Source organism: Leptosomus discolor, chromosome 10 (assembly GCF_034619465.1).
Source record: "Leptosomus discolor isolate bLepDis1 chromosome 10, bLepDis1.hap2, whole genome shotgun sequence".
In the NCBI taxonomy this organism is placed as follows: Eukaryota; Metazoa; Chordata; class Aves; order Leptosomiformes; family Leptosomidae; genus Leptosomus; species Leptosomus discolor.
The window spans coordinates 17,605,785-17,629,347 of NC_141400.1; the positions used below are offsets into that span (position 1 = coordinate 17,605,785).

The 23,563-nt window shown below is 41.3% G+C and overlaps 2 protein-coding genes across 4 annotated transcripts; one reads left to right on the plus strand and one right to left on the minus strand.

Annotated features, from left to right (window-relative positions):
* The first annotated feature begins 2,431 nt into the window (after positions 1-2,431).
* Positions 2,432-2,752, plus strand: SMIM32 (small integral membrane protein 32). The gene has a single exon (XM_086471218.1). It carries the CDS (start codon positions 2,432-2,434, stop codon positions 2,750-2,752), a length of 321 nt encoding a protein of 106 aa, XP_086327344.1.
* Positions 2,753-13,623: 10,871 nt separating this feature from the next.
* Positions 13,624-23,299, minus strand: SMAD5 (SMAD family member 5). Of its 3 annotated transcripts, XM_009957052.2 has the most exons (6): positions 22,884-23,299; positions 21,433-21,684; positions 20,135-20,254; positions 19,272-19,493; positions 16,528-16,784; positions 13,624-15,572 (listed from the first exon to the last, which is right to left on the minus strand). In XM_009957052.2, exons 1-6 carry the CDS (start codon positions 23,284-23,286, stop codon positions 15,429-15,431), a joined length of 1,398 nt encoding a protein of 465 aa, XP_009955354.1. In that variant the 5' UTR covers positions 23,287-23,299; the 3' UTR covers positions 13,624-15,428. The 3 variants fall into 3 exon arrangements, with proteins under 3 accessions (XP_009955354.1, XP_009955355.1, XP_086327389.1); XM_009957053.2 differs by lacking the exon at positions 20,135-20,254; XM_086471263.1 differs by lacking the exons at positions 20,135-20,254; positions 21,433-21,684.
* Between the last annotated feature and the right edge of the window lie 264 nt (positions 23,300-23,563).

A 23,563-nucleotide genomic window follows, 5' to 3' on the forward strand; every position in this document is an offset into this window, starting at 1 on the left:
CATGTGAAACATTACAACTGTCCTCGCTGTTTATAGGACTCAGCCCCCGGATGCCTTCCTGCTTTTCCTACAAACTAATAAAACCCATAAAGTAAATAAAAACCATACGAAGTTTGGTTAAACTCAAAAACAGTTCAGGGAGAAGAGAGCTGAAGACAGGATGGTCCTGGGAAGACATCCAGCCTTCCAGACATCCATGTCGTGCTGCTGCTCACAAACTCTATGATTTCAGGGAGACATGGTAGGTAAAACAGTTGCGAACTATATTAGCTTTTTTAAGACACTGTTGATTTTTCCAACCCCCGTGCTGGCTGCCTGCCTGGGTGTCCTGTTCTTTGAACCTGCACAGAGTAAATAGGTGTAACTACTGTGGCTCCACGGGCAGGAGACATGTCCCCAGGAGAAGAGTTAGGTTGAGGCAGGGAATGACCCCCCAGCCATCCCAGAGAGCAGCATGTGGAGGTACCAGCTCACTTGGGCTGAAGAATGGGATGTGGAGGGAAGGGAAAAACAAAGATCAGGAAAACCTTGAAGAAGATCTCCTTGTGAATTCAAAAGGTCCCCAAGACTTGAAGGTAAACACGCAGGTAGTGGCTTTTCTGAGGACAGATGCAGAAGGATGCGCCCAGGGATATGACAGCCTTCAACTGCCCCAGCAGTTACTGGAGGCACAAGGGGTTTAACTGGAGCACCTGGAGCTTGGCAGGAGACCAGGAACACACTGACCAGGGCCTCAGAGGGTGTTGTCCTCTAGCAGAGACTTTATTTTATTTTATTTAAACCTGACTGACCAGAAGATTTCTCCTCTCTTCATTTCCCCTCTCCCAGCAGAAACACTTCTTATGCCAAGTGAAACGTTTCACCACCCGGGACTGTGGTGCAATATCTCCTCACAAGCAGCTTTAGCATTTGCTTGGATCAGCACCCCGGGACTGGAGAAGGTGTCCAGTTTCAGCCTTTCCTCTGCCCAGTTGCCAAGTGCTCCCCTCTTCCTCGCTCCTCTCACCTCCGGCTCTGCCCCCTGCCCCTTTTTTTCAAGTTGCAATGCCTTAAAATAAAAGCATTAACGCTTATCTGATGCATGGCAGTGAGAGATTGCGAGAGCAAGCTGGCAAGCAGCCAGCAGCTAATAGCAGCATAAAAGCAATTTGATGAAAAAAATAAATTAACATGCTAATTGTCAGGCTGGAGAGGGTGCTGGGGACCGTATAGAAGAAAAGAAGAAGAAAAAAGACATTTTCTGATTACTCTAGATTTTTAACATTAAAGGTCTGAGGAAGGAAGAAAGAAAGGTTTCAAGGCAATTTTTCTCTTTCTGTCCCATTCTCTGCTACCCTCCCCCAGCTCAAAACCTCTAGCCAGAGCCTCGGGCACTCACGGGGATTTATCGGAAGATCTCTTCCTTTTTAGCATCGTGTCACTGCCAGATGCACCACGGGCTGCAGAGCTGGTCGGCACCACCACGCAGTTCTCCCCTTCCCACGGTAGCAAGTGATGCTGCGGTGGAGCTTCTGTCAGGGGGAAAAAAGTCATGTTTGACAGAACCCTGCCCAGTCCCACCTCGCAGCTCGGCTGAGCTGAGGACAGAGAGGAGGTTTCTAAAGAACTGACCCTCCTCCCACTCCCAGGGAGGCTTTTTTTTGGTTTTTCTTTTTTTTTAAACAAAGGGACATTGATCAATTTTTTTTTTTTTCCCCTTAAATTTTCTCAAAGCAATCGAAAAGAGCGCCTGGAAAGCTCAAGCAGAAAGCTCAGCCTCTTAACACTGGCTCCACAGCCGTGCCGCTAACTGGGCTTAAGAAAGTCAACTAATGCTTCACAGCACCAGGATTTCAGCAGCACGGAGCCTCCCGAGGCAGAGAACCGCGACGGCAAATTCAGCAGGATCTCAAAGCAGCAGCCGCCTCTCCCAGCAGATGCCATTTAACCCTGGATTTGTGCGCATCCCCCTTCTGAAAACCAGCTGGAAATCCATCGTGCCTTCCTTTCACGGACAGTGAGCGCTGCCAGCCAGAGCCTTGGCTCCTCTCTGCCCGGCTGCCAGCACCGGAGCTGGGGCAGGCAGAGCCTGTTCCCATGCAGGTGGAGCGGGGCTCCCAGCAGACTGCCGGAGCTCCCAGTCTGTCCCAGCTGACCAGCAGATGATCCAGCGCATTACCCCCACAAGAGGTGTGCTGGGGGAACAAGGGCCAGGACACGAGGTACTTGTACCATTTTTGATTCATATTTGTGGATGAATGCTGTAAATACGAGCCAAGAAGATTTAAAAGAAAGTCGCTGAGCCATGCGAGTGAATTAATTTGCTTTTAGACAAAATGCGGCTGATTTTCAGCCTTTCACAAGCAGGAACGTTATTTCTTTCTTATGCCAAAGACTGACTGCCTTTGCTCTCCTGCTTTACTTCTACCGTGGAGGAAATTTAAGCAAGAACATGTATAGCGAATTGCTAAATTCAACCAGTGCCACTGAAGCTCACCTAATCATTCAGACCAACACACCCTACCTGAGCGGCACACCGAGACCTGTGAGCTCCTCCGCTTTTTACATGTCGACAGCCAGGGTGTTAAAAGAAGGGGAAATAAATAAGCCAGACTTGGTGACTTACATCATTCTGTTTTTCTTTCTGCTCTTGACTGTGACACTCATTGTGCTCTTCATAAACTGCCAGCTGAAAAATTCTTTTTTTGCTACTCTTCCTTACGACAGATCGCTCAGAGAAGCGAGGAGCCCGTGGAGGACACAAGCTGTCTGACACTTGAGAGAAACCGTGTCTTACGACAGTGGCAGGCACCAGAGACCCTGTGCAATACGGCGTTATTGCCATGTGTCAGTGAATGGAGGTGACCCTCCCGAGAGTAACAGGCTGCGTCGCAGGAAAAGATTGCTGAAAAATTAAAAGATTGCTGAAAAAAGGTTGCTGTATGCAAATCAGAATAGCTGTAAATAAAAAGCTCTGTTATGCACTAAAGAGAGAATGCTTTAGCAAATTTATACAGTTTTGTGCAAAAAAAATTGCCCCGTGATTCCAGATTAAGCTCTATATGTATGCAAATGTCATCATCCACCCATTCAGTGTCCATACAAGGATATTTGCATTGACAACAATCTCTGATTTGGGCATCTGGTGGAGCGTGTTACCCATGTTTATGAAACCATAGCATCAGATGTAAAAAACACAGTATATTTACCTAATGGCTCCACGCTGAGGATACGAGTTTACTTTCCAGACCCATTTCTCCCAACTGCTGCTGAAACTGCGTGGTAATGCAGTGGGAGTCCTGCCAGGCAGGAAGAGAAAATGAAAAATGTTTATTTAGACTTTTGATTGTGATTCTGTTAAGGGTGTTTTTGATGTTTTACTGCATTGTTGATCAGGTTTTAAGTTACCAGTTATGTGAAACACTAAATACTTAAGGAATTGGTTTCCAACTTTCTTAAGCTACAAAGGAAATTATTTGCCACGGCTTGAAACCAAAATAATCAGGATGGGGAGAAGGAAGGAGAGAAAATAAATATCATTAGCAGTATGTAAACCAATGAAAGGGGAGAGCAAAGTGCTCTGGGTTCAGTACACAAAGTAGATAACTTCTGGAAGCCACAAACCAGAGTTTTATAGGAAGAGTTGCTTTAATGCATAATATCCCCCCTCCTTGCTCTTCATATAAATCTAGCACAATTAGAAGCATGCTTTATCCATACAGCAACAGCTTGAGTCAACACTGATCACTGGCAAACCCCACTATTTTACATTATTAGCTATCCCATTTTCTTCTAAAAGCTTCTGCTTAACCTCGTTAACTGACACTCAGTTTTATAGATGCTGATTTCTAGTAAACGTGGAGTTACAGCACAATTCCAGATCAAACTGTATAAACCTCAGAACAGCATTTGTGTTTTCCACAAACAGCGGGCAAAGGGCTTTTTGTTGTTGTTTAGACTCCCGTGGCTCAACATACAACTGAATTGCAGCCACCCAGAGACACAAGAGTCCTAAAACCCTGGTTTTGCTCCAATTTTTGCTAGTGGACTATCTACCAGAAGAAAGGGGTTCAAGTGGTGTCAGATGCTGTGGCCCTAAATCCGTTCTTCACACGCAGAGCAGAGGTGCTGTGGGGATATACATACAGAGCCTGTGTAACCCAAATGAGGGGATGTTACACACACCTACAGGCTTGCACTTGAGCACACAGAGGAAATGTATATATACAGGAGCCTGTTTGCAAGCTTTTTTTAACGCAAAAATTGCACAGTTGAGAACACTTCCATCTCATTGTCTTGGTTACCATGTTTCATTATGCTCAAGTAAGTTAAAGGACGATATTACAGGCTTAACTATTTTATTCCTCAATAGGTGGCCAATTTTTATCTCCTCTGAACCAAGTTTACCTGGTGTAATTCCAAGTAACTACTTTAATGTAGAAAGCGAGAATAAATTCAAGTGTGTTTCTCTCAGCCCTTTTTGAATAAATCAAGTTTTATCAAAGCAGGCATTTATTTGTTTTTAAGCAACGACAGCTTGTTTTCAGCTATCAGCCATAACGAGTTTGGTCTAAGAATTTCTGCTGGCAAAAGCCTCAGAACCCGATAAAGCACATGTTGCATTGCACCCTACTGTACTTTATTTAAATGTTCAAGAATAACCCTAGAACAATCCTATTTTTCTCCACAGCCTGACAGTTGGAGTAAAACCCCAGAAGAACCTGTCACGATTAGAGTGCTGGCTGATTTACTGGGAAAGCTTTCATGCATGCCCTGTGCTGCTCTCAACACCCAGAATCATTTCTATTGTAGAAAAAAGTTCTATTAATGACTTTTTAAACAATGTATGAAACATACGTATAGAAAACATCTGATATATTCTCTTTCACCAGGTCCAAAATTCAAGCTGACCATAAAATCCACTTCCCCACCACAGGCGTGCCAGAGGGGGACTGAAGGGCACTTACTCACTTGCTGCAATGGGTTTATTAGGTGTGGGGTCCCAAATGTAATACTCCATCCCTTCCCCTCGCCTTCTGCCATTCACACTCCTGCCTCTGACACAAATACACCATTCACTGGGTCTTTATAGCAAACCCCACTTTCTCAATGTGCCTTTCAACAACCACAAAAAAAAAGCCTCTTGACGCTCGCAGCCCTGCAGCAGCCTCCTGCCTGATGGCTTCTCTTCAAGGCAGACTGGAGGCCAACACGCTGAAACACGAAGGATGGGAGAAACACCAGAAATCTGGGACACGCTGCCGCGAGAAGCAGGGTGGCCCCAGTTCAGAGCAGCTCTTAATTATATGCTTTGCTTTCGAAAGATGAGTAGCTCCCATAATGCTTTGGAGAGCATCCATATACTTAAAATACATGGCTATGTGCTCTGCTGAATCAGGACCTGCGTGTTAAATTTAACTCTTCTTCCCCTGGGCCAGGGAAACGACTCCTCACTTCTACCTGGAAGCAGCGAGACCTTTCACATCTGATGCCGCCCTTCTGACAGATCATTATTATTGTTATATTTCAGCCCCTTGGCTTTAATCTCTTAGTCCACAGGTGGTTTTGAACCCAGCTGCCCGAGCTGTTGGCGCAGAGGCTGCCCGCAGGGAGCTCGCTGCAGCACTGGTAACAAATAACCCAGGAGAAGCCGCCAGCACAATGGTCCTCCACAAGAGCACTCCAAAACTGGGAGCTCACTCATCCCACCGCTCTGCCTGAACACTGGTCTGTTAACATTTCGGGGACCCAGCAGGATGCATCTTTCTTCTCACATTTCCTACCTGTAGGTGGGCTGTGGTGGGCTTTTCTATGGGCATTCATCCTCCTGCATTTCCCTTTCCCAAAAGCAAAAACCAGGAGCTGAGCGTTTTCTACACTCCGTGCCACACGGCCATCGCAACTGACGCCTGGAAAGGACTTGTCTGTAGGACCTGCAAGTCTGTCAAACTACACAGCGAGGGAAAAGGCAAAGAATAAATCCCCAAAGGTAAATATTTCATGTCTCAGGCTGGTAAATGCCCTGATGCCAGACAGCAAAGCAGAAAGCAAAGCTGCATTGCATGATCATGCTCTTCAAACCGGTGTCAAACCACCAGAGCCACAGCAATTTGTAACTGCACTTGCTCTAATGAGTTTTCTTCTGGTAGCATCTTCAAAAGAAATGCAAAGCCCTCACCCCAGGACACTGCTGCAAAACAGAAATCGCCAGGATGAAGGCCCCTCCACAACTCAGCCTCTATTAAGAAAGAGAAAAGGCTGGGGACTTCTGTAAAGCCATTAGCGAGCGCTAACAAGAGCAAGGGTTTACTTACACTCCTCCTGAGTTTTTTCTGTCCTTCCAAACTTGCAAAGAGTGATTTCAGAGAACAGCTGAAGAGGCTGAGTAGGGTCTGAGCCTCGATTTCCTGGTGACAAGCAGCCGCTCCCCGCAGCATACACGTGCCCAGATCTGATCCCAGCAGACGTGTTGGGCAAGAGGTTTGGTTCTGCTCCGCCAAGGCACAGTGTCCCTCCCGGAACACTGCTCTGACCACGGTCCTCCTCCTCCTAAAACTTTGGAGAGCCAGGAGCTTTATCTACCTGGTATTCAGAACATGTAAAACACTGGCAGATGCATCAGACTGAGAAGATGAAAAGATGACACAGTTGGACTGTGTTCACAGTGCCTTTGGCTTTAGGAGGTTGTTTCTTCCAAGCCTTAACTCACAAGACCCTGAGCAAATACAGAAACTACAGGTTTAAGACAAGAAGTTTGGTTTAAATCGTTGACCCATACAGAAAGTCTCCCAGGCAGCAAGTTATTTTCCTCCTCTCTCCCCCATTTCTGCCCTCCTGGCAATACCAACTTCCTCCCTGCGGGGCTGAGCATCTGCCCAGGCAGTGCCTACAGTACCACTGGTGAATAACCTCCACGGACACAACCCGCTGACTCCTAAACTTGCACTTCCAGGTTTAACACACTGTATTTACCTCTAATTTCTTACATGAAACTTAAAGAGAATTCCTTCAATAAAAAACTTTTAGAGTGAGACTGTTCACTAGAGATGCGAAATCTCACAGGTCTCAGCAAAACTAGTGTCCTTCTGGCTTTTACAGAAAAGAGCCTATTTTGTGTATTTGGTGTTGTCTCTCAAATTCCTGCAATCCAGCTCCAAAGCTGAAGTCACCCACACAGCTCAAAACTTTCTCAAGAGGCTCACGAGATTGCTGACAGCAGTTTCTGTACCTAAAAGACTTCAGAAAATGAGATTTTGCAGGAGTGACTGGATTATGCAGCACTTCTTATTTAACTTCTTATTCCTGGAAACAACTGTGTTGTCTGCAACAGCAGATGTGCAACTTCAGAGAATGGAAAAAAGGTATTTGTAAAGAACAAAATAAAACTGGCTTTAGAACAAAAGATAGTTAATTTAAAAAGCTTTTTTTTTTTTTTTCTTTTAAATGTCTTATGGGGGAAAAACAAAACAAACCAAACCTGTAGCAGGTACGGGTGCCTAAAGCATTTCCATGACCACCCTCCAGATGTGTTGCCTTACTGCTTTTGTCCTGCTTCTCTTCCCTCCAGCAAATACCACTCAAACAGCAATACAGAGAGTTCATCAATTAAATACAGAACGGACTGACCTGGCATAAACCCACTTTGCCGTTATCGCTGGCCTGGCTTGTTGGCAGTTTCCCCCCTCACATTCATTTAAGAGAAACACTGTGGCTAGCGCAGCAAAAACACTGGATAAAAGAGAATTTAACAACACGCTTCTCTCATATGACTTTCTGCAGATTTGTGACTTCCTTTCTTGCACTGAAGTCAATGCTTTTCGTGTTCTTCCAGAGCAGAGCTCCTTCAACGGAGACATTCACGCAGAATGGCTCGCTGCGGGATTGCCCAACAGCAACCCCTTGTTTTAGATGAGGTGTGACCAAGGCGCTCAGAAACGGGTCGCTGTTGTGATGCTGGCTTCTTGCCATCCTTAGAAGAGCTGACGATACCCATCCAGCACAAACTTAAGGGAGCAGTCAAAAAAACATCTTGCCCGGCAAGGTGTCTCTGCTGGGACAGATTGCCTGCCTCCAGATTTCTGGAATGAACTTTTAAACTGATTTTTTTTTTTGGTCATTCCAGTGTGGTATGTCATCAGCAGCTGCAATGTTTTGCTTTTAACTGGACCCCCACATGCCCTACAACCACATTTACCAGCTGGTGAAACTGCAGCCTTGGATTTGCCTTTAGAAGCAGAGAACGGGAGGATTAAGAGAATCCTGAGCCAGACCTTCCCTTGAGTTTGCACTCAACTAGAGCTAAAAAGTGTTGCTTAGAGAAGTATTTGCAGCCACTTGAACATGTGGTCCTGTAAGGCTGTTAACAAGAACAATATATTTTAAAATAATTTGATGCAAACTGGCTGGAAATTGTAAAACACAAGCACCCACCACGCGGGTATTGTACATGCTCATGCTCAGGCTAAGTTGTCTTTTATTAAGGCTCTCTCCCTTTTTTTAAATGTGAACGTGCCCCAAGAACGCCTCAATCAGCCAGAGGATTCCTGTTCAGAATCTTGAAGTCTAGTCCTTTGACCATGCTGGACTTTGGAGATCTCTCAGGATGGTCTTCAGAGGAAAATACTGCTAAACATAGAAACACAGGGCAGAAAAAAAGCCGGAGAGCACGTTTTAATCTGCCTGCAGCAAATGGCCAGCACACACCCAAGGCATGATGTGTCGTTTTCCTCAGCATGTCGGAAAAATCTGTGCACAGTCCCCTTCACCTGGGTAGGGGACAACGCACATGATAAGAGGTAAAAGGAACAGAGGTCACAAAATGATGTTTCTCATAAGGCTAAACGATCCTTTCCCCAACTCTCAGGAGCTGGGAAGTCATGGAAAAGAACTGAACATCTGAGAGAAGCAGCAAGACGTCAGGATAAAACGACTATTGTCCTTTCAGCAGCTTTAGTGACGGTTTTATGCTGTGGAGATTAACAGCTTTGGCTCTTTTTTCCCCAAAATGTAGTTTCTACTTTGACTTTTGCTGTTCCCACAGCACACAGAAGTCTGAGGACAGATGCTAGACAGCTTGCAGCAGTCTCGCACCTCCACTCTACAGCTTGCACAGGCTTTGTTTTTCAGTCTAGGTAAGCAACTTTCCAGCATGCAGCTTTCTCTTGCTTTGCAATAGAATTTGCAAGTGGCTGGAAGGAGAATTCACACTACAGAGGTACAGACAACCACCTTTGCTGCACCTGTACAATAACGATACCACAGGATGACATTTCCCTACCTCAGAGTTTATACACTGAGAGCCAAAACTACAGGGAACGATTATTTCTGTTCAATGTTACCAACCCCAAGTGCTAACACTGGCTGAATACAAAACGCTACTCAGCATAAGCCAATCCTCTCACCAATACCGAGCATTAACATGATGCATTATCTAAAACATTTACATTTAACTGAGTGGCTGACAATTCACAGCTACTTTGGGACTTTTTGCAAATGCCTGGGTGCACACAGAAGACAGCTTGCTCTGCATCCTAAGTCAGATGATTAACAGTGCTTAAGATTTCAAAGGAAACTAGAGCCAGTATCATCACTGACTGCAGTCCAGAGATTTCTTTATGCTAGCAGCGTCTGGAAAACACAAGCTCTAGATGACACAGGCCAAGACACTGAATTTGGCAAGTTAATTGGAATCAGCATTTCCACAATACCAAGTGCTTAGCTCGGGAAAGCTCTTTGGAAAAGCCTCATTTAGTGCAATGACTTGACACTCCAATCACCAATGTCCTCTGATCAAAGTATCTATAGTAAAAGTTATTTCCAAAGTTTTCCTAACATGTATGAAATCGTTTTTCTAGAGGAGTAGGATTGCTTGGGTTGGTGTCAGAGAACGCACAGTCCTTGGCTACCACAGGGCAGGGAGCACTCCAGGACCAGGCAGGCAGGTTTCTCTTGGCACAGGGTATAGGACACCCAACGTTTAACTACTTTAAATGCCAGCGAGATATTTGGTTTTTACATAGTAGTGAACAGAAGCAGCCTCTGACTCATTTAACACACAATGCGGGCTGGAGTGGGGGTGGAAGAGGTGGGGTTTGCCCAAAGCTTTTTTTCTTCTAAGAAACAAAACAAAACCAAACCATAAATGAACAATTTCACAGGTTACATTAGCTAGCTACTCACAGAGATGTAACTATCAACTGTTACTATACCCCTAACTTCCCAAAGAGAAAGAACTAATAAGATTAATAACTCTTCAGTTCTATGAAATAATATTTTCAAGTTTTTAATAACCAAGATTTTTTTTAACTGTTAGCTTTTTTTTTCTTTTTACTTCTACAGAAAGCTATTAAAACAAGTCCATATAAAGTTTCTGGAAAGCCAACAAGCCACTGCAAAACTTAATTTGAGATGTTACTCACTGGCAAATGAGACTGTATCATCTAGGTAACACTATCACAGTAAGCCTTCTGGGAACTTGCTATAGCAATCATTGTTTTGGAAGCAAGACCATCAGGTTTCAGGAGATATAAAAAAATTAATACCTGAGTGATTGGCTCCTCCTTAGTATAGTGCAGTTGCACACTGAGGAAAAAATACCCTGTTACTGAGAAGATGGAGAGAACTTGATGGGAGTATTACTGCAAGGTGGCAGCCTGCTAGCCAAAGTAAAGCCCAAATGCAGACGAGATAAAGCAGTATCAACACTATTGTTTCAGTTCTGTACTAATCAAATAATTTGTCCTTTCTGTAGTTCTTATAGGGATATCCCCTGTGGAACTGAGGTTCAGTATTTTTGTACTCACCCTGCCAAAAAAGATTTCTTTTAATTCATGCACATTGCCAAATGCTATTCCAACATCTATTTCTGTAGTATCTTGGTAAACAAGAGAAGTTTTCTTCCCCTTAATCTTAAAAAATAAGGCTAGTAGAAATTAAAAGAACAGCTCACTACACTACTCCTAAACTTCCATTCTATTGGAACAGTACTTGAGTTTCAAGAGATATTCCAACAGCCTTCCTTCCAATGAAAAGGCTATCGGTCATCAGCTTAAAGCTCCACACATTCAGACATGATGACGGTTGTTTAAAAACGTTATGGTCAGCCACAATGGTAAAAAACCCCACAACCACCCCCAACACAATAATCAGTGTTGCTGAAGTCTTACAGACACACATTTTTTTGTACTACTGATCTAAATATTTTTATAAATACCAACAAATTGATACCGTTTTGGCTGGCTGCACGCTACAACAAAAAAAAGAACTCTCAAATAAGTTAATGAAATGATTTAGTGTCTGCTCCCAAGAGCACCGCAGCTTTTGTGTTACCAAAAAGCTATAGAAGAGTATATTTTAAATGACAGGATCACATTTGTATGTGGAGGAATATGTACATGGTAAGGCATCAGCATCGAGAGTTACAAGAACTCATAAATCAACCCTTGTAAACACATATTTGAGACGTATTGAGTTACACATAAAGGAAATCAGAAAAATCTGTGGGTTTGTTTTTGTTTTGTTTATTGAAATACGAGCAGCAGTATGCAAAAAATATCTTTAAAAACATAACATAGCAAAACCTAATAATTTTAAAATTAACAAAATAAAAAGATGTTTAGAGTTAAATGAAAAAACTCATTGCTAGAACTGTGTTTCCTACAATGTAAACAAAAGCATAAAGGTTATGCTTGCAACAAACACAGAAGCAGGTTTATGGAGCAGCACAATAAAGCAACATTATGGTGTAATCTGATGGTTTGGTCTATTGATTTGAGCCCAGAATGGGTTACCTTCCTAAAGAGAAACTTCACAACTGCAAAAAAAAAAAAAGTTAGTCACGTTTGTCTTTTGAAGCAAAACATTTACAAAATGTTTGGGCTTGTTTTGTGTGTGTTTGGTTGTTCGTTTTCTTTCTAAAAACCATCACTAGCAACACTTTGGGCAACTAAAACAATATGCTGAAAAAAATTATTTCAAACTGGGGAGAAAGCCTGACGCATTTTAACGTTCTCTAGACTTACACTGCAAAGGTATCTGCCCAAGAATCAACAACTTCCACACTGCAATACTGGGGAGGGGGAAATCTTAGCTTCAAGCAAAACCCCAAAGAATTCCAGTATTTTAAACAACGTTATACCGAATCATAACACATGGGCTGTTTCATCATTCTCTTGACTAATGGGCTGTTCTGTTGGATTTAGTCATACTAGAAAGTTTGATTTTGGTCCTACAGACACTATAAACCCAGTGTCGTCCCTTCCTGTACAACTACTTCATGCCTAATGCAAGGAACTGAAGGTAATCCTTAACGCAAGGCACTGGATTGACTGCCAGCAAGACTGAAGTCCTCTAAGGAGGAATACCCAAGCTACTATCTTATCTTAGTGACAGTAAAAGCAAACCCAGAAAGAACTTCAGTACATGCCTGTTCTAGGCTCTTTGCTGGTATTGCCAAAGCCCTTGGTTAATGCTGTGCTTGGTGCAAAGTAGAGAGATGCCCCAAAAGAAGAAAATACTTAAAAACTACAAAAGCCAAAACAGTTTTCACTGAAAAGTAACATTCAGTCTAAGCTGGGCTACACTGGAAAGGCTCCACCTCCCCCTACCGCACTACCGGCTGATTCAATTCCTCCACCCTTCCATCCAGATCAAGAAGTGACTTCTACACAAGTGCGCTGCCACAGAAGCAGCACACTGCCATCGCTATACTCGGAACACCATTAGGGTCAAACAGTTCTCCATCCAATCCGTCTGCGCGCTGACACTCAAATTTTGTATCGGCAGCACAAATGAACTAAACATGATTAGGAACGCCACGAACCAGTAGCACACAAAATCTGCTAACTAGAAAGCTCTCAAAAAGTCCTACTTAAAAGGAACAGAAAAGTAGAACATTGAGAAATCTCACTGGGTCTGCTCCTGCAAGGCTACCCTGCAGAATCAGCAGTCACAAGGCTATCCCCAGTACTGCACAAATTACAGTTCAAGAACATGTACACGAGTAGAAAAACACCAGAGTACTTTAGGACTTAATGACGGCATCAGAAGTGTGTTAATTGGATATTATTGCAGAAATTATGGTTCAGTGCATGGGTAGCCAATCTAACCACAATACTAGCACTAAGCACCAGCTCCGGCTCAGGAACACCCACTTCAGCACCCATTCTTGAGTCATTTAGTTGGCTACATCTACACATAGAAGTGAACAGAGATGAAGCCAGGGGAAAAACACTTTGGATAAAGTGAATCTTGTACCTACAACTGAGATCTTCATTAATCCAATGTGCCATGACATTTATCATAAAAGCTACTCAAGAAAAAAGAAATCCTGTAGTGTCAAATATACATATGCATTGTCATACATATGCAAAGTCAGGCTCGGGGAGAAGAAAAGAGAAGCCTGACCCTGTGGCCAACTGACTTGGCATCTTATTCGATCAAAAGAACCATCTGTGGGTTGCAGTTCCAAAGAACGAAAGAGAAGACCCCAAAGGTGAGTGGCAAATAATGTTGTTCCCCTTCTCCTGAAGATGCACTTAGTTGTTTTTAAACCCACTTGAGAAACTGCTTAAAAAAAACCCAAAAAACAAAAACAAAACAAAACCAAAACACCGAGTAATATAGAAATTCCTGTACAAAAGAACATTAGGTTCTGCAGAAGTATTATGGTTTATTCCTTTAAGGCATCTCATAAGAAACATTTTAATGACACGTAAACAATTTTATTCCTTTAAGATCATTCGTTACTTAGGTACCATGTGATGCACGATTGCCACATTTGAGCAGAAACTGTCATTCAATAGAAGACACAATAACTTGTGTAAGCCATCGATGTCTCAGGATTGCAGTAATTAACCACAACATACCTTTTAATAAGTATTTGCATTTTAGAGTTTTCAGCCTCTCCCCCAAACACTGAACCTTCTTCTGTGTTTGGGAAAGCCAAAAAGGAGGGTGAGAAGTTAAAAAATACAATAGATCTTTTTCTGCATGCAAAGAGATTTTGTATAGAATTCACTCCTAATTATCTTACAACATTTCTTTCAGCCTCCTTTTTTATTATTTTAAAGGGGAAAAATATGCATACGTTCTTTAACAGATTTCCTTTAGTGTTTAGTACAGTGTTTAAATTCTCTACTGAGTAATACAACAACATAGGCAACACGTGAGACATTTCATCATCATATTAATGCAATCTTTCAATCCCATAAAGCTGCCAACTACAGTTACGAGTCTTCTGATTGAACACCTGCCATCAGGGACAGGATCAAGACCATTGTTTCACATAGACTACAAAGAAGTGATTACTTTTGGTCATTACCAACAGGTCTGTATTAAATTACATGATCTGGAAGTAAAAGCTTCTGCATTCAGTTACTAATTTGCTAAGCCACTCACAGTCTTCAAAAAGACTCAAACCCATACGGAAAGGGAATTAAATACAGTGTAATCACTAATACTGCGTAATGTCTACTAGGAGATTAAAGAGGCCTAACACAGATCAATTCCAGACAGGCAAAAGAAATAGCTAGAACACCAAGAAGAAAACAAAAAACTTATTCCTTCCAAAAAGTAGTAAGCACTGCCATTTACAAATAGTAGTGTTTATGTTAAAATAGAGAAGGGTACCTAAAAAGAAATAGCCTTGGCAACCAAATCCAAACGGCATGAGTGTAAATCAAAGCAAAACAATAATTACTACTCCAGAAACGTGCAAGATGTTTACCTTGTATCAATTACTATTTAAAATGGTGGTTAAAAGAGATAATACAAAACTGAAGTGGGAAAAGGCTAAGAACTGCTATTCTGCATTAATATATGTTTATGACAGCATTTTCCAATAGACAATACAAGTGTTTTTACACCACTCCAATATTTGTAAAAAGTATATTTCATGTGTACACTTAAACAACAACAAAAAAAATCACATTGTTCAATCTGAGGCAAATTAGCCGTAATAAAGTCTAATTTTGCTTATGACAGATGTCAGCCTTATGATGTTAAAACAACTACGCTAAAAATACAGCTTGCAAGCTGGAGCTGCACATGTTCAAACAGTTTCATAAACGTTAAAAAAAATCCCAAACCATGATATGTATTTATTTTCTGAAGTCAGTCCTCATAATTCTTGTCCCTACAGGACAAAAAGAGAAGGATTTTCCAGTTAAGACATATGCCTGTAAGTTCTAGGGGAAGGAGGGGAAAAGCGTTCTGAATTTTTCAATAGACTTTTTCTCCCTTAGGGCTCAACTGTCACTTAAGCATCACAACAACAAATTGAAATGTAAAACTGATTAGCTATACACAATGGCATTGGTCACAAAGGGATTTAAAAAAAAAAGTTAAACCATAAGATCCACTCTCCACATAGCTCACAGTATCCACACTGGAAGTTTCTCTAGAATTAGAATAAGTTCGCTAAAAATAAGGCTGAAGATAGAATTTCAGCACTATGAAACAGATGAGATGGGATTAAGAGGAGAACCCATTTGTGTAAGTACTTTATCCAGCCACTGAAGGGGCCCGTGAAGATGAATTTCTATCCAGCATGGGGTGCTCGTGACATCTTGTCGGTGATACTCGGCTCCCCAGCCCTATAAAAATGAACAAAAAGTTATCAGTCAAGTTGAGGACGTGCTTGTCTTTCAAAATAACTGCACTAACAAGAAGCAGGAAATCACATTTTAAGATACTCATCTGAAGGTAACTCACAATTTATCAACACTTCTCATCTACAGGAAAAAACCTGAGGTTGGGAAGGCACAGGAGGGAAGCTGCACCTGGAAACCTGAATCAAGTCTTGTCTGCTACAGACGCGGAGTGACTACACCAGCTCCTCTGGAACACACTGCTGACTCAAAAGTGACGCTTGGCTATGGCCACATCTCTTCTGTTTCTCCCTCCTGCTCCCTAACCCCCACACTTTCAAACTGAACAGTATTTATCATAACTGACAAAAACAAGACCATCTTTTGGACAAGATGCAAAAAAACCCCTGGAAGAGCCAAGTCTAGACTCCATGCTAAACCTGAAACAGGCAGCATCTTGATTAAACAATGCTGAGAAAACACTACGGTGAGAATAACAACACACTTTGACTTCATAAATTCAAATAATGTCTTTTTCCCCCCTTCTTCAATTTTTAAGAAAATAACATTCATCTCTTAGAAGGAGTTGCAATATTTTCTGTGATGACTTATGCTCCTCTCTACTCACGTTCTTTTAGTGGTCTTGTAGTTCACTTTATTCCTTCAAATTTAAAGCACGAGCTCAAACCTCTTTTAATAAAATTACAGGACCACAATGATTAAATCCCTGCCCTGAATACTGAAGTAACTAAATACATAGCCAACATTCAAAACAGCAATCTGTGCTTTTCCTTGCTTGCATTGATTTCCCTTTCCCCAAATTAACCATTTTCAACATACTTATTGAAAAGAACCACAACAGGTCAGAATAGCTTTGCTGCATTGTTATTGTGCTGATGTAATTACTGCTGGATTCTCAAATCCATAATAAATTTAAATGCCCTCAAAATAATTTGTTTACCTTTACAAAACTCATTCGAATGGTGCACATTTTGGTGAGCTCATATACCGCTTCAAATCCATGGTTGACAGACTGAGCTAAAAGCTGAGCAAACTCCTGATTGTTAAAAATTTTCAGACTGCATCCACTAGGAATCTTGCATACAGTTGTTGGATGAAAGCCGTGGTGGTAGTTGCAGTTCCTGCTCTGTACAAATATGCTGCTATCACTTAAACACTCGGCATAGACTTCCCCACCAACATAGTAGAGATGAACTCCTTGAAAACAAAGATAAAAACGTTTCCAATTACTTTTTTTTCCAAAAATATAGTACTTAATACAACTCCCTCAGAGACAAAGCGAATTTTCTGTTTGAAGAGCTTTTTAGAAGAGCTCTTTTGCTCACACTGTAACATACTTTCTCATTTCAAAATACAGGAGGCTTCATTAGCCATCAGCCACTAGATGTCCTCCTCCTATCAATTACAGAATAAAATGAAAAACTACTTGCACATCTCAACAGTTATTTCAAGCTATTTTCCTAGACAACTTAGGTGGATTTTAAAACTCCAGTTCTGTAAATCTGGGCAATTCCAACAGAAATAAAAGTGCCCTGGGAGAAGGGGCAGTGGCAGACATGAATGAGAAAGTATATCCACAGTCTACTCTGATTTTCAGTATATTTTATCAAGCAAAAGGACATGCCAGTCCAATTAGTTGCACAACTTAAATACTACCAGTCCTTACAGACCTTAAAATCAACAAAGCCCATAGATTTATCACAACTCCCTGGATTCAGCTACATACATAAGTGCTTCCCTCCCCCTGTGTTCTGAAGCCTCTGTAACACTATTACTAACTAAACCTTAATACATAGAAGCTGTTGATCCTTTCAGCATCCAGACACAGACTCTCACTGGTACTTCAGCTGAGATACTCGCCTTCCTTCTCCAGATCTTCTCCCTTCCCGCCCACTCACCCCATGGGGATACAGTTCAGTCTAAGTCTTTCTTGCAATACCACTGCAGACTATCCCGTGGTTTGCCAGATGAGGCTGCAGCAAGTCAACAGATGCAAGTTAATCTTTCAGACAGCAGCAACTGCTGTGAACATTGTTAGGTCCACTTGGGACTAAGGCAGGATGAAGGTTACACAGAGGAACCACTGGCTTCATCAACTAGAAACAGCTGTCAGAAAATCTGGGGTGGGCAAGAATGTATTTTCACAACACAATGCTATTTATTTAAAGGCAGGGATGACTACTTGCTAGATAACTTCCTTTGGGTACAGGCCTTCTGAGAGCTCTCCGAAGAGGGGAGCTGGATAATACAACAGGCTGACAAGAACACAGATACTTCAAAAATAATCCAGTGCACAATTAGAAGTCACTTACACTTGCAATGCAAGGCACCTACAGAAAAAAAGGTTTGCAAATGGGATTGGGTGGTTTTAAGAAGGTAAAAACCCAAGACCTTCAAAACAAAAGCCATAAATAAATAGTATTTTGTCCCCAAACAATCTTAATTGTTCTCAGAATTGTTGCCATAAAGCAAAGTTTTAGTTTAATAATTAGTATTAGAGATGTAGACATTTTAAAGTTCTTTGCAGCCAATACTATTCTACAACACGATGCTGGATCCTTGTTACATTTCTGACCCGAGGCAGACGTGCAAGTTTTCTCTGCCAGGACCACTGAATGGGCTAAACCAAAACAAAAGAACCTGACAAACCACCCATGCCCCAGAAATCAGTTGTTCCCCTTTATGACATTAAATTTTCTCGGACAACAGCATTGCAGAGCCAAGTTTCCAACAGATATTAATACAACTCATGGTGTCTGGATTATCTACAAAATTTTGCCACAGTTATAGTAGTTCCTAATTAAAAGACTGTTAAGGGACAGGATGGGTCTTAAAGATATATTACAAGCAACGGTGACTTTCATCAAACAAAACTCAAGAACAACTGTACCAAGTGATCTTTGGTGTTAAAAAGGCCTCTAGATACGTGCAAGAGAAACAGGGTTCTCTTCTCAGGACTGACTTAGTCACAAATAAGGAGATATTCAGAAAAGGAGCTCTACATTTTAAGATAATCCAAGCACATTCCTTCAAGGATGAAAACCGTGCATCTGTTATGTGCTATCAGCCAAACAGTACGGGAAAACTAGAAGATCTTGCAAAACCTGCTGTCTCCAGGAATCCCTCCCACACACATACACGCCCCATGGATTCACTCAGACAAATGAGCCCTTGCAGTTTTGCATTAGCACTTCAAAGTCCTGTTGCCAACTCATCCAAGATATATGAACGTACTGTAGACAGCAGCGGTAATACCTTGCATGGACAAGAAAATAAGAAAAGTATCTCTAATATACCGTAAAGTGGTATGAAGAACTTGATTTAAGAATTAGATAACACAGAGTATCACAAGTTCTGCAATATGTTTCTTAGTGCTGAAACACAAAATTCTACATACAATCATTAACCATAACAAACAAGCTCCTATGACAATGTAGTTTGGTAAGGAAGAGATAATATTTAATCTTTTAAAGTAGTGCCAAAGAAAAATGTATGCAATTCCTAGACTAATTAGAATCAAACCATGCTAAATTGTCCTCCAATACTGGACAGGTAGATAATACATCACAGATGTATTATCTTCTACTACCCTTATCTGAGAATAATCACTGTTGCAGTATACAGAAGTTGAAATAAATACAAGCACTTTGCTTCTTAATCACACGTAACACAACTAAGCTTTACCTTTTCCAATATGTCGTCTAGTGTTCTCAATCGTTGAGTTGCGATTAACATTTGAGAGCAAACCTAAGCAGAACCTGTTTTTGTTATTGGAGGGATCTGTAAACCCATCTACTAAGACACTTGTAGAAGATGCATGAAAAGCCTCCCCAACACGATTATTTAATTCGTAATACACAATTGAACACCAGTGTTTGGGTTCTTCATAGGCAACAGGCTGAACATCTGCAAATAAGCAAAACAGAAATACCAGTTTATATAAGTGTTAAAATACTAAATCTAAAACTGTAAAGCAGGCCTTCCAAAATCAGGAAAATAAAGGCTTACTCAGCAGTTATGATGGGCAAGAACTGTCCTGATTAAGATCTTAACGATTTCCACTTTCATGCGTTTTAACTAGTCCATTTATTTTATGATTTTTTGCTATTTTAAGCCTAATATTAAACAAAAAAACACCTACACAAAAAAAAATAGATGACTGCCATATCAGGCGAAACACGATTCTTTGGTCCCCTTCTAAAAAATTTCTTATAGTTGGTATTTTGGGACTCCATTTTCAGAGCCTTTGTGCACATACAATTCCAACAGCAGGCAAAGGTAACAGAAAAGACTAATTCTGAGAAATCAAAAAAAGCTCAACTTGTTGTAATGCACGCTATGCACCTGAGGCTTTAAAAGCAAGAGATGGAAATAAGCAAGGCAGGTTGTATTTCTCAGTTCTTTCTGTCACAGCTCCAGCTTGCCTTGGAGGACTGCTTCCACTTATCAACAAGGTTTACTGTGCCACTTCGAGTTATTTGTTCAATTTGGTCATGAGTTGCAAGAAACGAAACTATGCTAATTTTACACCATACCATGCAACTTACCTCTGGTAGATAAATTTGGCATGATTTGAGGGATCATTGTATTGCTTGTGTCCATAGACTGAGAATTATCCTGCCCCATCTGATCATCAGGGGGCATATATGCAGGAGGTGGAGTATCAGCTACAAACAAAAAAATAAGAATAAATCTCAACAATTTAGAATACTTATTTATTCATTCTACAGCTGTAAACACATAAAAATACTCTTGAACAAGAGATGTTAAAACATTTGGACCCATTTGCAAAGTAACCTGAAGACAACCCAGCCAGCTGTCTTTACAGTAAACTCCTGCAATAGCTGGATTTTTACCTATGGGACTAATAACAAGATTGGACACTTCAGAAAAACTGAGAGATGTGCTTTGCCTTTTTTTTTTTTTTTTTTTTTTAAACAGCTCTACTCCTGCAGCTGGGCAAGATGACTATAGTTCCTATAGTTCCCACTTTTTGTCACGAAAACATTAGCTTTCTTGCCTACCCTCTTCTTTGTTTTTAAAAAGACAGTAGTAGTAGAAGAAATAACTACTTGCTGTAACATAACAAAGGCCTAAACCAGTTGGGGTTTTGCTGCTTCTTAGGCTGAGCTCACTACAAAAGCGTGGATCTCTGCATTCTTCCACTCAGCAGTCAGCGTACCAACACACTTAGCCCCTGTTTCAGAAATTCCCTCCAGATACCATTAACACACCGATCCCAGTGACAATGGTACTTATCCAGGAGGGATGCCCCACTCAATGGACACTCTTTTTGTGGCACCAGGCAGCCAGAAAGAACAAAGACGAGGCCACTGAGCTACTGGAAAAATAAATTCTTTACTCTATTAACTAACTGGCTTTATAAACCACACCAATAGCCAGACTCAATAAGGCTTCTTTCCTTTGCCCCATCAATTGTTGGTTTTTCCCCTATTTTCACCCAAATCTCTTAAGTTCCTATCAAAAATTGCCTATTTTTTCCAGTTAAAAACACATGTGTCTTTATTCAGAGAACGACATCAATAAACTTCTTGCTCAGCCTCTTAGATTTGCTTTCTTTTCATTGCTAGATATTGTTCCGAAGTATGTATCAGTTATTCTTGAAGCTGTGCAAAATAACTCACCACAGTTGTATCCATGAGAAAAAATACTTGGAAAAATAAAACAATTAACTCTGGCCAGTGACAAAACTAGGAAGAAACCCCCCTAAAATGCAAATAAAAAGCAATTTATTGCAAGCATCTCAAATTCCTGAGGTAGTAAGTCACAACAGCATGAGACTTTTAAATTATTTTTATGAAGTTGACATTTAGTCTGTACTTACCCGGTAGCTGAAATGGACTAGATGGTCCAGAGCTAGCTGGGGAGCTTGGGTAAGTGCTGCTGGCTGGAGAAGGTGGATAGGGACTGTTTGGCGAAATGGAAAATGGAGTGCTGTTGGGCTGCTGGAAAGAATCTGGAAATGTTGCGTTGTGTGGCATGTGTGGTTCATTGTGGCTTAGGTTCCTGAACTGAACTAGTAGACTGTGCTGTGGATTGAATTCGCTATGTCTAGGCACTAACACTGGAGGTAGAACTGAAAAAAAAAACCCAAACAAAACACAAACTTAGATTAAAAACTGAGATAGAAGGAAAGAGATACAAATAATGCGCTATTCTGGTCATCGAGGAAACTTCCACACTAGCTGGGGCGGAAAGAGGAGCAGGGGATTCATCTGTCATGCCTTCACTCCATCCTCTCTCCTTTATTTTTTTTACATTATGCTTCATGGAAGACTCAAACTTTACTCTTGCAAAAATCAGAGCAAAAATACACTTGTATTTCATGCAACTGGAAGCAGACTTTTTAAAAAAAGAAATAAAAAACAGTCCACATGTGGACAGATTTAGAAGTGCAAAACTCACTGTATGTGTACATGAACAAGTCAGTGAAAATGGAAATACAGCCTATATTACCACAGTCAAACTATATAGTTACATACAGCCTTCTTCACCGAAGACAAACAAAATCTATACTACAATATATAATATTGCTAAGCTTGACTTTTAAATTCAAGAGCGCTGGAGTCTGGAATTCAGGCGTTACAGTAGAACACTTGAGCGCTACAGCTGTGTGCACTGCAGTTACAACTATTTTGTAGAATAACAGAAGCAACTTTTCACTGTACTTTACTTCATCTCTCCCACTCGTAACCACAATCCTCCTCACCTTCTCCCAGGCAACATGCCTCAAGAGCAGACTTGCTACCTGATATTGCTACGTACCTTGCTCTAACTGTTCATCCCTCTTGGCTCTGTTCAGCTCTGCTGCCTGCTAATGGGAAGTCAAGAGGGAAATGCTACATCCTAGAATTTATTTTTTTTTACCTCAATTCATGTCACTCACTAACAAAATATTAAGCCCCTGGAAGAAGGCTACCAAGCTCCTTGCAAGGATTCAGCGTTTTAAACAAGTTTCTCAAAGAAACTGAAGTCTTTTGATCACTGCTTTCTATTTTATTATAAGCAAGGACGTTGCCACTAACTTTAAGGGTAGCAGGCCTAAGAGATCAGTGGGAAAAGTGTGATCAACCACAAAGAAAAACAGCTACTACAGAACGGACAACACACCTTCCCACAACCCCACCAGAAAAGCACATTTTGAACATTCCTTTTCTGAACCCCCTCATATACCACATGTAATTTGTTACAGTACTGGAGGAGGAGGAGGGAGTGAACAATAAGCGATTTCTGGAGATTTTGTCCAGTTTTTAAGACAGCCATGTTCAAACATACCTGGGCTCTCCACCCTCTTATAGTGGTATGGATTGATGCAGACTTCCTTCTGTTTAGATCCAAAAGGAAATTCACAAATATCCAATGGCTTCAGCTCATGATGGCTTTGTAGATCAGGCCAACGCCAAACCCGACAGTAAATTACATGGGGAAGGCCTTTTCTGTGAGAAACCTGAAGTCGTCCATCCAACGAGCGGGGGATAGTAACACACTTGCTGGGCTGTCCTGGACTGCTCAAGGCTTTCTCCAGTTCTTCCATAGCACCCTTTTTCTTTTTCAGCTTTTTTACCAAAGCATCAACAGCTTTTTCTGCCCATTTTTCCTCTTCATCCCCTTGTTTCCAGCCCAATAGACGCTTTACAGCTGGGCTAGTAAAGGAGAACAAACTGGCCATTGACGTCATTTGACACAAGTCTTCAAAAGGTTTGTTGGGTTTTGTCCTTTGGGGTTTTTTTTCGTATATTTGTTTTTTCAAATAAATGTCAGTGTATACCAAAAGCAGTTATTGCCACTGATGAGCTGTATTATTTCTTGGAGGTGGACAAATGAGCATATAGATGGCAGTGATGAAGTCTTCACACCAAAAATAATAACCGAATCCTCCAATTTAGCTCTATTAAAAAGATAAGTTAACAAGTAATTAGTAAACAAGTAAAGAATGTGGTAAAACAAAAAGGCAG

What these genes read in the sequence shown, in the direction of transcription:
- SMIM32 (XM_086471218.1), top strand. Translation starts at nt 2,432, where the DNA reads ATGTATAGCGAATTGCTAAATTCAACCAGTGCCACTGAAGCTCACCTA.
- SMAD5 (XM_009957052.2), bottom strand. Translation starts at nt 23,286, where the DNA reads ATGACGTCAATGGCCAGTTTGTTCTCCTTTACTAGCCCAGCTGTAAAG. An exon ending in TAGACGACATATTGGAAAAG is followed by an intron (nt 16,785 to 19,271) that starts GTAAAGCTTAGT and finishes TTTGTTTTCAAG; the next exon opens with GAGTTCATCTCTACTATGTT. An exon ending in TTCGAATGAGTTTTGTAAAG is followed by an intron (nt 15,573 to 16,527) that starts GTAAACAAATTA and finishes TCATTTTTATAG; the next exon opens with GGCTGGGGAGCCGAGTATCA.